At 42.9% G+C, this 15,900-nt stretch overlaps 1 protein-coding gene across 1 annotated transcript; it reads right to left on the minus strand.

Annotated features, from left to right (window-relative positions):
* Positions 1–1,363: 1,363 nt before the first annotated feature.
* On the minus strand, positions 1,364–14,988 carry LOC143010768 (neurotrypsin). The gene is made up of 14 exons (XM_076163302.1): positions 14,695–14,988; positions 13,671–13,710; positions 11,394–11,636; positions 10,613–10,751; positions 9,939–10,117; positions 8,665–8,812; positions 7,984–8,162; positions 7,575–7,716; positions 7,090–7,298; positions 6,034–6,175; positions 5,456–5,737; positions 4,583–4,705; positions 3,891–4,171; positions 1,364–3,580 (listed from the first exon to the last, which is right to left on the minus strand). The coding sequence occupies exons 1-14, from the start codon at positions 14,794–14,796 to the stop codon at positions 3,258–3,260; spliced, it is 2,532 nt and encodes an 843-aa protein (XP_076019417.1). The 5' UTR covers positions 14,797–14,988; the 3' UTR covers positions 1,364–3,257.
* Between the last annotated feature and the right edge of the window lie 912 nt (positions 14,989–15,900).

Below are 15,900 nucleotides of genomic sequence, written 5' to 3' on the forward strand. Positions count from 1 at the left end.
AGGTCTCTGGACAGAAGGTTTTAGGGAAGTTCTTGGAACATATGCCATTGACCATGCAGGGACATTTAGGGTTGGCTGTCCTACAGGGACCGTGCAGCATGAACTGAGACACCGGTTTATACAGCTCTGGCTGCATCTAGGTCAGGTATACAACAGTCAACAGTCAAAGTCTCATGCAGAGGCAGCAGGATGTGTGGACACTTCATTTCCCTGATCTGTCCTTCAATAGGCACTGTACCCTAAAGTACACTCTTAAGTATGCTCTCTACTTTAGCCTTCATACGTGACATCATTCATGAGGGGTGAATCGGTGACATCATTCGTGATGCCATTATGGGTTTTTTGAACTCATGACACCTGCTACTATAATTTGGCAAAAAACAACTGCAAATGTTATCTATTTAATCTAATATATATATATATCTATATCTATATATATATATATTATCTAAATGAAATGAAAAGTGCCCTTTGCAAATGCAAGACCCCTTGCTTATCAAAACAACACAAACATATGAAGGTACAGGTATTTATAAGATAATTGAGGTATTCATTATGATATGAGAAGAAATTTACTCACAGCCAAAATAAGTATGGACTGTACTTAGTAAACATGATGGCACATGACAGTTTCAAATCAAGGGGACATAATTTAGATGGTAAACCCAGCTGAAAAATAGAATCCCTGACAAAAGCATCTCCACTTGCACCCACTTCCACATTATGCAGAAAATGCCCACAAGCAGGATTTCCTACATCAGAATTAGGCATAACTTGGTCAAAGACTTATTTTAAAGAATGCCTGCTCTATCCAGGACACAGAGAGAGGAAAATCAGACAGTATAACAGAATCTGGGTCATCATGTCTAACTGCTGCTTTCTCTGTTTTACTGTTTTCTTTGGAACATGTAACCATGCATGCTGATAAGACCTGGAGCAATCTCCTGGAAGTTTCCTAGGAAAACCTGACTCAGTTGGACAAGTAACCACAGGAGATGGACGGGCATCCGCCTAGACACCACCACCAGCCCGAGATAAGGTCGACCCTTTCATTAGGCAGCTATGGCCGGACCCCAACCCCCATTTCTCCTTGCACCAAAGTGGAATTGAGCACCATTTTATGCAAAGGAATAGCTGAGACTGTTAAAACCGTCCCGCACCTCAAAAACAAAGTCACCAGTACTAGAATCAGCAAAGGTAACAAAATGTTCAACAGGTGCAGCCTCTACATTAAGTCTACCAACTCAACACTAACACTCAATACAGGGGGTTGAGACTTACAATGGTCTTTACCACCTGTTACTTCCTTTACTGTGATTTGTGATCAAACTTAAATTTACCACATTTCCTTGAACAAAGCGCCGCACAAAAGTCAGTACCAAGGACACCGCTGTCTTGCTGTCATCACAAACACTGGCACGTTCACTGAAATGACCCTGGTGGAGCATCACAAACATGTCCACTAAAACAGCAGCAGCAATAGCCACTTTGTGTTTATTCAAATGTCACCACAAGTAACCTCAATTGCTATTAACATAACATATTCATCGATTTGCAATTTTTGTACTTGGTTGTATTGTTGTCCTTCTGTTAGGCTGATTTACTTTTGATAGGCCCTTATTTTATTTAAATGCCCTTTATTGCTTTGCTCTATCCACTTTGCTGCTGTAACAATGTGAATTTCCCCATTGTGGGACGAATAAACGATTATCTTATCTTTTTTTATAATCCAAGGTTGTGTCAGATGCAGTCGAATGTATTTTCAAATCTGCTTGCATTCTCGACACAAGACTGTGGAGTGTGTGAAATTGTGCGATAAATTTGAATATCTCCACAACTCCTCCCACCTGAGACAAACATCATTTAATTTCTAAATGTGTCACATGTTCAGAGAATTACACAAGAAGGTTTAAGATCAGCTGCAGCCGTGCTTTAGTGAACTCAGGACATAAACAGAGCAATACTGCAGGTTACAGCGACATACGGAGAGGTCATTTATTGTTTTATAGTCTTTTAACATTTAGATCATCACATAACCCACATCAGTCATTTTAAGCAGATGATGCTCCAGACAAAGACAATTCCAAATAAAGGAAGGAGTTAACGCTGTTTCTTGTCCTTTCACACATTTGATCAAGCGTCTGTTGATGTGTTGGCACAGCCGGCTGTGTCAGATCCTCTGTAGTAACTGATTTCCAGGGAAAGGGCACGTTTGTCTGATCACAGACTTCTACAGAATACACATGTGTTTTGGGTTACATAAGGAGCAAAAAGGAATAATATTAGAATTGGAACACACCTCTCCTGGTGAGTCAGAGCAAGAAAGTGGTATGTGGTAAGTTCTTGATCTATGTGATCAGTCAAGTTTTTTCACAAATGGCAAAATTGCACATCAAGCTTTACAGACTTGCAGGTCCTGCTGGACTAGAGGCTGGTTTGTTAAATGCTATAATACTCTGTAACATACTGTATGTATAGTTGTACTCTTTGCTCCCAATAAGCTGTTGGGTGACTGCGGGTTTAGTTGTTGTTGTTAGTTTGTTGTTTTTTTTCTCTTCTTTGGTTTCTTTTTTGTTTCCTTCCTGTGTTTTGTCTAAGTGTTACCTATTACTTATTATCATTATTTTCAGATATTTTCTAGGTTTAAATTAAAAAAACAATATTATAACCACATGCTCATGGTTTTGTCAATTCATACTATCCTCAATAAAAATACTTGGAAACAAATACTGTTATGGCTTTCTGGGAATCATGATCATTCTCTGAGTTTCTGGTGTGTTAGTTCCTTGCATATGTAATGGTTTGACTGGTGGTGTTGGATAAGCCACACACTTGGAATGTTGATGAAGTGAAGAAAATCTGTATGTACAAACACAAGATCACACCACAGAATAAGACACATTCTTCTAAACTCACTGCCGCTGTCAGACCAGCTTTGGCTTCTTGTGACCTTGGGTGGCGCAGTGTCATCTCAGGGCAAAGCTGTTTAGTGCAATTTTGTTCATTTGCAAGCTCTTTAATCATCCTGGTGCATTTCATGCACTCTTTCCGTCACTCAGTCCTCATCATGGAAACATAGTGTCATTACCAAGCTTCTTCAAGTGATAGGGTCAAAGATATGTGAATGGCTCAGGGTGGGACTTGAGTAGGCAGAACGTAGGCCCAGTGGCTTGTAGGCTTCTTCTTTATAAATACAGGCCACCTCCAGCAGCCCTGAGGCATCTTCATAACACTGGTTCTTTAGTCTGGTTTAGTCATCATAAGTTCTTGTAGGGTTTGCTGATGACTTGCTCAATCCACCGCGAGAACCTGCTAACTCGTGTGTACACTCCAGGGAAGGAGGGGTCACCACAGCCGTGACCCCAGGATATTATTCCTGTCAGTACCCAACGCCCTCCCTGCCCCTGGCACACCAATGGGCCTCCACTGTCACCCTGACAACTGTCCACACGGTGGCGAAGCGACAAGCTGCCGGCACAAAGCATACGGCTGGTGAAGCGATTGCCATATTGCTTCTTACACTTCCAAGATGGTAGCAGGGGGACCCAGGCCTGCAGCAGGGTCCGAGAGTACTCAGAGTCTGACAGCACCAAGGCGGAAACAATAAAAAGGAAGTCAGTAACATGACAAGTGAAATACACCTTGCAGTAACAGAGCAGATAAATGATTTCAGTCGTTGTGTTACTCAAACCAGACAATTACACAAATAGTTAAATGAATATTTCTATAGTAATTGTTTACTGGCTATATTGGAGATAATGTAAAACCTTGTGAAAGCTTGTTGAACACATTTGATTGCTTGGTGTGTGTGTGTGTGTGTGTGTGTGTGTGTGTGTGTGTGTGTGTGTGTGTGTGTGTGTGTGTGTGTGTGTGTGTGGGTGGTCTCATACCTGTGACCCCCCAGCCAGTGATCACACAGGCAGCAGGCCTTTTTTCCCACTTGTTGCCCGGCTCTGGCATGCACACAGCGTTCGTGTGAGGGTTGAATGCCACACAGTTGCCCTCTGTGCCTTTGAGCCTTATCAAGGCAATGTCATACTCCCATCCCTGAATTTGGTACTTTTTGTGGATAACGATGCGACCAGGGGACAAACTGCGTTCAAAGTCGTCCTGCTCCACTGTGTGGTAGTCACCGAGACGCAACACGTAACGACTCGGGTCCCTTCCAAATCTAGAGGAGCAAAGAGGGAACAGAGCAGGAGGAAAGAATGAGGGTCATAGTGACAGCATCAAGGTTTTTGAGTTTGAACGTAACACAAATGACACAAAATTAGACAAACTGACCCTTTGGATTATTTGTGTGTGTGTTTGTATAAATCTGTGTTTCTGGGGCAAAACATAGCTAACTTTGAGGGAAAAAGGAAACTATTCTACCTGATTACCTAATTCAACTGAACAAATGCCTTTTAACTAATCAGGTGTGTGTAGAGCAGGGAGAAATTTGGAAATGTGCAGGGCTTGGTCTCTTGCTGCTATGTTCAACCCATCTTCATAAATTCTCCTTTTAGAGCCAGGATTGTGTGGGTATCTTCGTATTGCATGTAATGGCAGGCAATGACCAGTAGAGAGTAACGTCTCCCACCTCTTGAAGCAGTGGGCGGCAGTGAGAACCCAGCAGGAGTTGATGAGGGACGCTCCACACAGGGGATGGTGGCCTTTAGACTGAGTCCTGAGCCACAGAGACACCTGCCAGGGCCAATCACCCCTGAAAGAACATACATGCACAAGAACATGAAGCTGTCAGTACAACTGCAAAGGATCATTGCCACTAGCTGTTGAATAAGTCAAACTAATGTAAGCAATAATAAACTGTCTAAACCGTTTGCATTTGAATTGTATCAGCTTTTACCTCAGCTAAGCAATTACCTCTTTCTCTACAGAAGGGTGAGTTCACACGTGGAGCCATGTGGAAGCAATTAACGTATAGCTGAGGTGATGCTGATTCAGCACCATGCAAATGGTTTGGACAGTTTATTATTAGAACAAGAGACATTCTGTGCAGACTCTTTCAAGGCGGTAGAAAGAAACGCCATTGTTTCAGACTACAATATCACAATTCCCTCACTTTGTCATTCTCCAGATGTATTCCTCTCTCACCTGTAAGATGTAAACAACCTTCTTAGTTTCCAACAGAGACTGACATTGTTGTGTATGCACGGACTCCCCCCTCCCAACCCCAGCGGCATGAGTTTTGATGACCTATTTTCTTGTCTTGCACGCATGTACAATGTTTTGTTCATCATTTTAATAGGTGCTTGTTCTTAATGTTAATGTCTTTCAACATCTGGGCACTAAAACCAAACTGAAACAGACCTTTGTGCTTAACTCTTCATCATCATCATCATCGTCATCATCCGTTCAACTACATTGTCCCCAACAAACTTAATAAGCCAAAATGAAATAAAGCAAACATAAAGGATGAGTGTGTATATGAGTGGAGTTTCTCTGTGCTGACCTGAGCGACTTATCACCGCCGATGATCCTGCGTCGACGGCGACGCTGGTTGTTGAGCCTCAGGCCACAGGTCTGTGTTGCCATGGTGACATCTCCCACAGGATCCAGAGTGTAATCACAGATGACACCTGCGTCCTCACTGTGCCGACAGTCGTGGCCTTCCTGACCGTCAGCAGGACACTGGCCTAGAGACGCCTCACTGCCCGAGCAACGCACATTGTCTAGGTGGATTGGCCCTTGACCCTCACCGAAGTACGCCATGGAGCGAGCTTTAGACACACCGCTGAGAGAACACACACACACACACACACACAATAAACATTACAGCATGTGGATTTGGCTCTAAAATAACTGACATTTCTTCTTCTTATATTAATTGTTTGATACGCTTCCTACATCCTGTGGTAATAGCTGTGTATGTTTTTGGAAACCTGCTTTTTATAAGATTTAACCAATCAGGTTTGTCATAAAGAAAGTAAAGATGATTCGCAAGTAAGATAAGGTCAGATTCATTAAGGAGCTGAATTAAAATCATAGTTTTAGTCCCTGAGAGATGGAGAAGATGTGATTCATACTAACTTGTATCCCAGCTGTCTGCATACTACAGCTGCATTCACATTGTTCCAGCCGTCGTCACACACACTACCCCACTGGCCGTTGATGAAGACTTCCACTCTGCCCTCCTTCCTGCTCTCTCCGGCTACCAAGCGCACCAGAGGACCTGCAAACAAACGTTACAGGGGACATTTAACCACCAGGATTCTCAATGTTCTGTCAATCTTGAGTGTAAGCTGTATTTTAAGGAGCGAGCTCAGTACAGGCAGAGAAAATGCTTAAAGTCCAATTCTGATTTCATTGCTTCTATAAATACATGTTCCAAGATCCGAGTCAGTCCAAAGACTCTTGAAACATGATGGGGGGAAAAAAGTGTATAACGTTACTCAGCAAAACCTTAATCCCAAATCTGTAACAGAAGCCCAAGACAAAATTACCCTTCTTGTGTCTTCACCAACACATGGAATTTCTGTTACCTTCATGAATGACTTTATTTCTGTTTACATCTACGTTTCAGTGTTTTAGATTCCAACATATAGGCACAGGTGTCACTAACTAATTTGAAAAGGGGGCACTGTAGTAACATGGCTGATTTGTCTATAGCAGAATAAGTCTTCATCCTCAACCTTCATGACATCTCCTGATTACCAGTAATCCTGTAACAAAACACACTGTTTATATGAGTTCTCTTCTTCTTACGATATCTTGGTGAATTCATTGCATTTCCACTTTGTTTAAAATGTCTAAATTCCCATTAAAGTAAGTGGAATAAGCATTGAGGAATAAGCACTATGCAGCTATCTAATACAGCACAATCAAGAACATATTTTAGTCACTACACCGACATTTATCGTGTAAAACTGTGTGCTCTGATAGTTGGATGCTACCAAAGAATTGAAACATACAAAACACATTTCTCAAGTAAAACAGATCAGAGAAAGTGACGTGTTATCTATCACTTAAAGTGAAATCATCAGCAAACCTCTCCAGAAGGATATCACACAGAAACATAAAAAGAAGCACCATCTACAGTACAAGAAGCATAACAACATCCCAATGAGTAATAAAATGTGTACCTACCAGTAGGAGGCGGCAGCATTTTATTAGTGTCCCCTCCTCTCTCACAGCGGACCCCGACATCCTCGCTGTGGGAGCAGTCATGGTGCCCCCAGTCAGTGTGGCTGCAGGCCAGCAGAGAGCTCTCTGCTCCCTGACACTGCACCTCATCCAGCAGGATCAACCCCCGCCCCTCATCATACACTCCATCAGGGGCCACTTCCGCTCTGCCACTACACGGAAAAATACAATCACAGTATAGTGTTGTAAATGAAGCAATATTGATCATCTTTACAAGCTTTGTAACAATGAATGAAGTGTGTGATTAACACTTAACCTTAGACATATAGGGCCACATTTGAAGGTTTTTGCAAGGCTTTTACTTGTTTGATTACCGAGAGGTTTCCTTAACATGTGCAGACAGAGACTCTCTGTAAACACGCCAACTGCTCTGTAGTATTGACAGATAGAGTGAAGGCAACACAGAGAAGTGACGTGCTGACACTGACCTGAAGCCCATCTGTCTGCACACTACCTGTGCATTCAGCTCAGTCCAGCTGTCGTCACACACTGTTCCCCATTCACCCTTGTGGTAAACCTCCACGCGGCCCTCCCAATGAACATCGGCCCCCACCAGGCGGACATCTCCATCTGCAGGCACACCAACCATCAGATACTCAGAGTAGTGTAGTGCCTCAAACCAATTTCCATCTCTGAGCAAAAGGAAAATCTCACAGTACGTAAAAATCATGGGGCAAAAATGCTAAAAGTAAGTAAGTAATTATTTTAGTTATAAGAGATGAATAACTAAAACTATTGGAATTAACACTTCTTCTCAACAGTCTTCATTCTCTGTAGTAATTTGGGACCAGAAGAATAAAAGAAGTAGAAGAAGAAGAAGAAAAGGGGTTCTCTGACCTGTGTGTGGGTTACAGGTAACTCCAGCATCTTCCATGTGGTCACAGTTGTGTTCCTCCCAGCTGTTGTGCGGACATTCGTCCAGAGAAAGCTCATTTCCTGAACATTGAACTCCGTCTAGGAAGATGGGACCAGATCCCTGACCAAAGTGAGCCCACGTCAACGCCTTGGCCTCACCCCTGATGATCAGGACCCAACAACAGTGTTACAGATGAGATATACTGAAAGATGAAATTAAACATTAACTTGTATGGTTTTGATCAATGAATCAAATAAAACTGCGATAGTGAGTGACGGTATAATACTGGAGTTCTCAGGTTCCTTTCAGGTCAGGTCAGAATGTAAAGTATGCACATCTGATTCTGGTTTTTCAGGGCTCTGTTACGAATTAGTGTAAAATGTGGGCTATTCATATTCTGAGACAGAGGGAGTACCAATAGTTCACTGGAACTCCCAAACCTCTCAGTCACCTTGTTTATTCTCCTAGATTGGAATTTTGAAAACAGACACAAAACAATGGAGAGAGAATTGTGATGAAATCCTTTGTTTCCTTCCACCTAAAATGGTGATGCTAGAGGTTTATCCCAGTAGAACCATGTTCCTGCCAACACTGGTGCTCAAACGCTCTAAATGGAGTTGTCAAGTCGACGTGGAGGTGCTGTGACCTGACTTCACCCTCACCTCAGGCCCAGCTGTCTGCACACCACCTCAGCATCTATGTCGTCCCACTGATCATCACAAATGGTCCCCCATCTGCCATTGCGATAAACCTCTACGCGTCCCTGAAACTCCTCCACGCCTCCCACCAGCCTCAGGGGGGCGCCACTGCCTGACAATCAAAAGGTCAAAACAACAAATATTATTGGTTTATGCTGCCAACCATGTCATATGAAGGTTTTAGTTATTTATGTAAATACAATATACAAATAAGAGTAAGGTTGTTTATTTCAATGGTATCTTTCTATTATATGTGTACTTCAGCTTACTTAGATGTAGAAAATGTTTTAATGTAACACTTGATAAAACTTACGATATAGAATGAAACACCAAAACAATGTGTTATTGTGTTTCATTGCATATACAGTAGGGTCCAAAAGTCTGAAACCACTGAAAATGCTTCTATTTTGCAGTATTTTCTAATTGAATGCAAATTGGATGGAAATTGGCGGGGAAGTCCATGACAGTCAGCAGTTTTTGCAAAGCTTTAAGGTATGATTTAGTTAATTATACTGCTGCAGTATGAATCTTTCTCCTCAAAGATCCAAACCAGAGGGTATAACACGTCTCTGTAGAGTGGAGTGATACTGTTCCTGTGTCTGGGTGTAGTCCAATCGGTGCAGGCGTCTCCAGAGTAGACACAACACCCCCCGACTTTAATATTCCCACCACCGTGTCTCACCGTTGTTTTGATACACTGTTATCATAAACCCTTCTGTTACTACTATTAATCTCACACATGCCAAGTGTTTGACCTTGTTTGTCTTCCTGAGAAGTGGTTGACAGATTGATACTCATGCCTTCTTTTGTTAGTCTTGATTTGAGTCTCTCTTTCTTTATTCAGCATATTTTGTCTGCGTCATGAGGTTTCTGTTCTATCTCTCAACAAACATGTATTTATGTATCTGTCTTTCTGATGGTGTGGTCAGTTACGGTCTGCCTGAACGTGCTTTGAATACAACCGTTCCAGTTTTGGCCAAGCTTAAATTGATTAATGACCATGAAATAGTGCAGAAACTGAATAATTACATCTTTGTCAAAACCTTTTTTTGTTTCTTATTTCCAAAATCCTAAAAATGTCTTCATTTCTAGGTTTACATGAAAGAATCCCAAATTTTCTACGAGATCTCAGAAGGAATGTATATCAGTATTTTAATCCATAAACATTTCCTATATACATTCACAAAGTATATAAACTTATGCCAGATATAAATGGGATGTAAGATAGTTCATCTTACCTTCAGGCGCAGCACATACGACCCCTGCTTCATTGCCATGGTTACAATCGCTACTGACAAACTTTCTGCTCTTGCAATCCAGCATGGAATTCTCATCACCACGGCAACTCAGACGCTCATAGTGGAAGACTCCCGAACCTGGGCCGAAGTAGGAGTGTCGCACGGCCGTACCGATCTCACTGCACAGGAGGCAAAAACATGGAAAGATGAAGCCATAAAACGAAGAAAAAGAAAGTCAAGTAAAGGTAAACGTGTAGTAACAAGTAGATGTAATGTTGGTATTAAATTGGATTGAGTAGTCAAATTGTCTATTGGAAGGTCTTCTCTGTGTAATTAGAGGATTAAAAACTCAAATAATGCAAAGCACACACAAACCAAAGGATTTTGATAGACCAACCTGGCAAACCAAATGTTGTTCTTGTTCAACAACATGAAAACTAAAGGACAACTGAATAAACAATAAAACAAAAACATAATGTGTGAAGCTGAAGTGTCTTTTACAGCCACCTATGATGACAGACACAGTTATGTATCTGCTACAGGCCTGGAGTGACATAAATAGAAAGGAGCATGGTGCTGTGTAGTGGTGGTGTGTATGACACGTTCACTGACATGTCGCAGAGCTCAGGAATCATGATGCAGAAGGCTGTAGTCCCATATGATGTTAAACTCACCCCAGTCCGAGTTGCCTGCATATGACGCTGGCATCACGGTCAGTCCAGTGTGTGTCGCACACCGCTCCCCACTGGCCGTTCAGGTAGACCTCCAGACGCCCACTCCGGCTTGTTGACCCCCCTATCAATCTGGATGCACCTGCATGAGACACAGAAAGAAGAATGTTTGTAGTTGTAAAATTAAGTATGAAAAGGAACTCAAAGGAGTAGAGGTCAAGCCCATCGTTGCATCATTAATATCAGTCATCCAGTCTGTCAAACTTCCATCCATCCATCGTTCCATCCATCCATCCATCCATCGTTCCATCCATTCATCCATCCTTCCATCCTTCCATCCATTCATTACATTACATTACATTACGAGCATTTTGGCAGACGCTTTTATCCAAAGCGACTTACATTACATTACCACCCTACGCAGAGGGGGGAGCAATTGAGGGTTCGGTGCCTTGCTCAGGGGCACCTCGGCAGGGGCTCGAACCGGCAACCCTCCGGTTCCCAAGCGGAAGCACTACCCACTGAGCCACTGCCTCCCTTCATCCTTCCTTCCATCCATCCATCCATCCATCCATCCATCCATCCATCCTTCCATCCATCCATCCATCCTTCCTTCCTTCCATCCATCTTTCCATACATCTATCCATCGTTCCATCGTTCCATCCATCCATCCTTCCTTCCTCCCTACCTTCCTTTCATCCATCCATCCATCCATCCATCCATCCATCCATCCATCCATCCATCCATCCTTCCATCCATCCTTCCTTCCTTCCCTCCATCTCACCTTGATGACAGTCACAGTAGGCCCAGCCGATGGCCCCTGAGCTCTGCCTGAAGAAGCACCAGGGTTTAGTCTCTCTGTCTGGATTTCGGCAGAAGCTGTGGTCTGCGAGGCCTCTGCCTGGGTACTGACGCATGTAGTCGGGGAAGTCTGTCCATTTCAGACAGAGGGACCCCGAGTCTGTCTGGGACACTGAGCCGTTATATAAGCCCAATTCTGTAAAGCCTTCTACACAGGAGAGTGGAGCTGTAAACACAGAGCATCAACCAGTGAGTGTTATTACAGATCACATTACATGATCAACAACAACAATTCTTATGCTGTTAATGGATATCTAATCAACAAAGGATGACTGAAATATAATTTGAGAGAAAACACAATCATCAGCTGTCAAATCAAGACAAATCTAGTTCCACACGACATCATAAGTGCCATAAAGCTGCAGCATGTAAACAAAATCAAGACATTGTTAGGTGTGAAGGTGTTCTTCGAGGGTTTTGGTCTTTAGGCCTTTCTTTAAATCCGAGAGGGCGCCAGAGAATCACATGGAGTTGAGCAGCTCCATCAAAGTTACAAATTGACTGATGTTCCTGATTTGGTGAACGCTTCGGTCTCTCTGACATAATCTCTACATCAAAGGTACCCAATCATGTGTGGTTGGCTAATCAAGATCAGGGGAGGCACCAGCTCTTGATCAAGTCAATGCACCTGATTTGGCCAATCGGCGGATACGAAGAGCAAGCTGGGAAATATGCAGTGCTGTGTTAGTTGAAGAGCAGAGAGGCGTGTACGAAGGAAGTTTAACAGCAAAGCAGGCAAAATCAAAATCCCACAATCAAGCCTTATCGGTTTTATGACGACGCTAATCAGCACGATTTGTTGACACCAGCTTTCTAAATGTAGTGACGTGTGCGCTCCCGTAAAGGGGGGCGTGTATGCAAAGAGGAGCCTACAGGGACAAGATGGGACAGTCACATGCACTTATTTCACGTTGGAAGAGCTTGTGTGTGTGTGTTTTTGCATTGTTTATCATTTATGCTTCATGTGATATTCAATCATCAACATACACCTAATGACAACTGAAGAGTGTGTGTGTGTGTGTGTGTGTGTGTGTGTGTGTGTGTGTGTGTGTGTGTGTGTGTGTGTGTGTGTGTGTGTGATACTGCAAGACCATCAGAGATTCAGATCTGATTATTTTTCAACAATATTATCTTAATCTACAAAAACAGACTCCAAGATATTTTTATTGGTCCTTAATATTGGGATGTTGTTTTCTCTCTCAATATATTCAGTTAGTTCACAAATAAAACAACAATCAGAATGACAACAAAAGGTCTATTTATCTTAGGGTAGCCTCCCAATAGCAGTTTGGTTCAGATGTGAACTTGGATCTGGATCTGATGAACTAAGTCTCTGCTTGGTAGGAGGCTTACGAATAGCCGGCACGTGAAGCGTGGCGTCGACATCAAACATCAGCAGATACTCGGTCATCTGGTAGGCAGATGGTGTTTTTACTAAACGACACTGCAGCTAAAATGGAGGAAAGGCACATCAACAGTAACCAAATGCAGCACCGACTGTAAAACTGATCCGTAAATATTCACATCTACTTCCTGATGACTCGACATGTGACTGGTTTCTCACACACATAAACACATGCCGACCATTACATGAAGGAGAACAGCGCGGGTGTGTGTGTGCGTGGCGTTTCCAAATGTCACTACCTGACACCTGCATTTGTACACTGGAGTCATTCCTACAGCTGGCAGGTTTAAGACGGAAAACAGCTGAGTTCCACATGTATGAAGTCAGAGGGAGAGCTGCGTTACCATCAAGCCTGAAGCCTGACAACCATAAATTATGAGCCATAAACATAGGCTTTTGTGAGCTTTGTAAACTAGGCAAAAGGGGGGAATGACTGGTCATAGTAGGAGTAAAACAATGGGTAGAAAGGAGAAAAGCAGAGACCTGATGTGAGGAGGAAGAGGGCTGGAAAGAAAGCAAACTGGATCCAAAGGGAGGAGGATCTCTGCTCTGTGTTAGGTTCATAGCTTAAGTATTTGAGTCCTGACTGGAGGGGGTGGGGGGTGGGGCAGAGGCGGGTAGACTCCACACTTGCCCTGCATATACAGGGCAAGAGTGAGGCTTCAAAGACAAAGCACTGTATGCATGTGGCTTATAAAACCTCTCCTTGTGAATATTCCTGTTTTCTCTACGCCAGCAAGTTTGCTCAAAATGCCCACAGGTCCTAATAAAAAGACAAAAATGTGACAAACGTACTTGCGCTCTGCAGAGTATCCAGATATCCGTGTTGAGAAACCTGTGGAAGCAATAGAAAAGTATCAGGAAGACAGCAGTGACATTCAAGTATTTGTTACCGATAACAGCATTTACTTAACGACAAAGCTTTTCAATGATTTCATAACAAAAATGCAACACCTGGAGATATATTTCAATCTATTTCACTGGAATTACGGGTTGTGCCACACATGCACACTAGTATACTGTAATATGACACTAGCAGTATCCTATAGTATCATAACTGTAGCACATAAACGACTGAGTGTCAAAGGGTAACATGTGAAGCTGTTACACCCTTCGGCCACCAGGGGGCGCCAAATCAGCGAAACACAAGGGAGAAATGAGCGAGTTTGCTTCTTGTCACCAGTGTGTACTTAAAGTCAACGATCATGTGCTCTTTGTTCTGTTTTAAAGCTGGACATTCCATAAACAGGAAACTACAAAATCAACATTTCCGCACTGGACTGGACTTTATGTGACGTTTTTTCAATTCCACAGTTAACCGTGTAGATGGAGTGATAGAGATAAAGAGGTCAGACACGGAGCTGCCGATAATGTGAAGGAAATACAAAATGAAGTATCAAATCAATCAATCAGTGATAACAGACAGATAAACAGATGGATAAACAGACATGACACACGTATCATGCAGGTCACATCAAGAATAAACACACACAGACTTAATTATGTTTGTTATTCAAGCGAACAATGTAAAATGGTAGACGTGCAAACATTCTATCTCATTTCATTCTTATTTGTTCTTTTATTTTAGTCTCAAAAAGTAAATAATTGTCGGATCTTTTCTCTCTCTCCCTCTCAACATATACATTCAAATCACTCTCATATGTGTTTACTTACTGAATAAATCTTCCATGTTTGTTTAGGATTGTAACACAGATCTATGCGTAAAGTGCGTAAAGCCCCAGCTGTGTGTAGCGGGTCTGCGGTGACGTTAAGCCCCGTCATGTACACACACACACGCCGAAACCCCGAGCCTGCTTACCTCAGCAGGGACAGAGACAGTCACGGAGACGGGGACAACAGCCACGGCCAGCAAGAGACAGCAGGGGACGAACCCAGGCACGGCTTTCCTCCTCCGGTCCATCCTGCTGAAAGGACCGGAACCATCTCCTCCTCTCACTGCCACCGCAGCTCTGACCCTTCGAAAGTCCCCCCCCCACACACACAGGTCCGCACACACTTCTCACACACTCCTCAAGCACACTTTCACAAATCTTGTCTGGGCCTGACAAGACAAACAGTCCGGCAGCTGCTCCGCTCCAGAGTCGCTGCTCGGCTAAAAATGACGCGGTTGGAGAGGAAAGGAGACACCGGCAAAACACACACACACACACACACACACACACACACACACACGCACGCACACACACACACACACACACACACAGGTTCTGATTGGATGAAAACTGGATTCAATTTGGGAAACTGGTGCTCAACTGGGTCTCAGTGCGGAATAGAATGACTGGATGACAACAGCAATGAATACAGTTGTTACTGTTTTCATTAAGTTTGTGAGGAAATTATGGTGAAACTGTATTGTGCTGACAAAGCTAAATCGTAATTTAGGAGCGTTACATTACATTACGATCATTTGGCAGACGCTTTTATCCAAAGCGACTTACATTAGATTATATTACCACCCTTCGCAGAGGGGGGAGCAATTGAGGGTTCGGTGCCTTGCTCAGGGGCACCTCGGCAGGGACTCGAACCGGCAACCCTCCGGTTCTTAAGCGGAAGCTCTACGGAAGCTCTACCCACTCGACCACTGCCTCCACGAGCGTTGAAAGTCTTTTGACTATAAAACGTGGCGAGAGGTTTAAACGTGATGAAGGTGTTGTCCATTTCAGGTTGACTCCCTTTAACACTGGACCCTTCACAGATGACACAAAGTAAGAAAATTCAAGAAAAAAGAACTAAGATGAAACTGCACATGAGGATAAACCCTTAAATTGTCAATTAAACAATTACTTAATCGGAATAAATCTCTTTTCCCATTTCAGATTCAGTTTTTTTGAAGACTAATCATATTTAAAAAAAACGACATAGCCCTCCTCCAACTCCTCCAGGAACATCTAAACATCTGGATCTAAAGAATGCAGATCAGACTGGATTGAGGAAAGGGGGAAAATTAATAAATACATTTCAATACATGTCAACAGTGTCTTGTCTTTTAAGAACATCTCTATAC

Source organism: Genypterus blacodes, unplaced genomic scaffold, assembly GCF_046128005.1.
Source record: "Genypterus blacodes isolate CSIRO-AG114 ecotype Tasmania unplaced genomic scaffold, CSIRO-AGI_Gbla_v1 ptg000012l_1, whole genome shotgun sequence".
Lineage (NCBI taxonomy): Eukaryota > Metazoa > Chordata > Actinopteri > Ophidiiformes > Ophidiidae > Genypterus > Genypterus blacodes.

Coding starts and splice junctions, on each gene's coding strand:
- LOC143010768 (XM_076163302.1), bottom strand. CDS start 14,796: ATGGACCGGAGGAGGAAAGCCGTGCCTGGGTTCGTCCCCTGCTGTCTC. Junction 11,637..13,670: donor GGATACTCTGCAGAGCGCAA/GTACGTTTGTCA, acceptor CTGTGTTTACAG/CTCCACTCTCCTGTGTAGAA. Junction 8,813..9,938: donor CGTATGTGCTGCGCCTGAAG/GTAAGATGAACT, acceptor TTTGATTGTCAG/GCAGTGGCGCCCCCCTGAGG.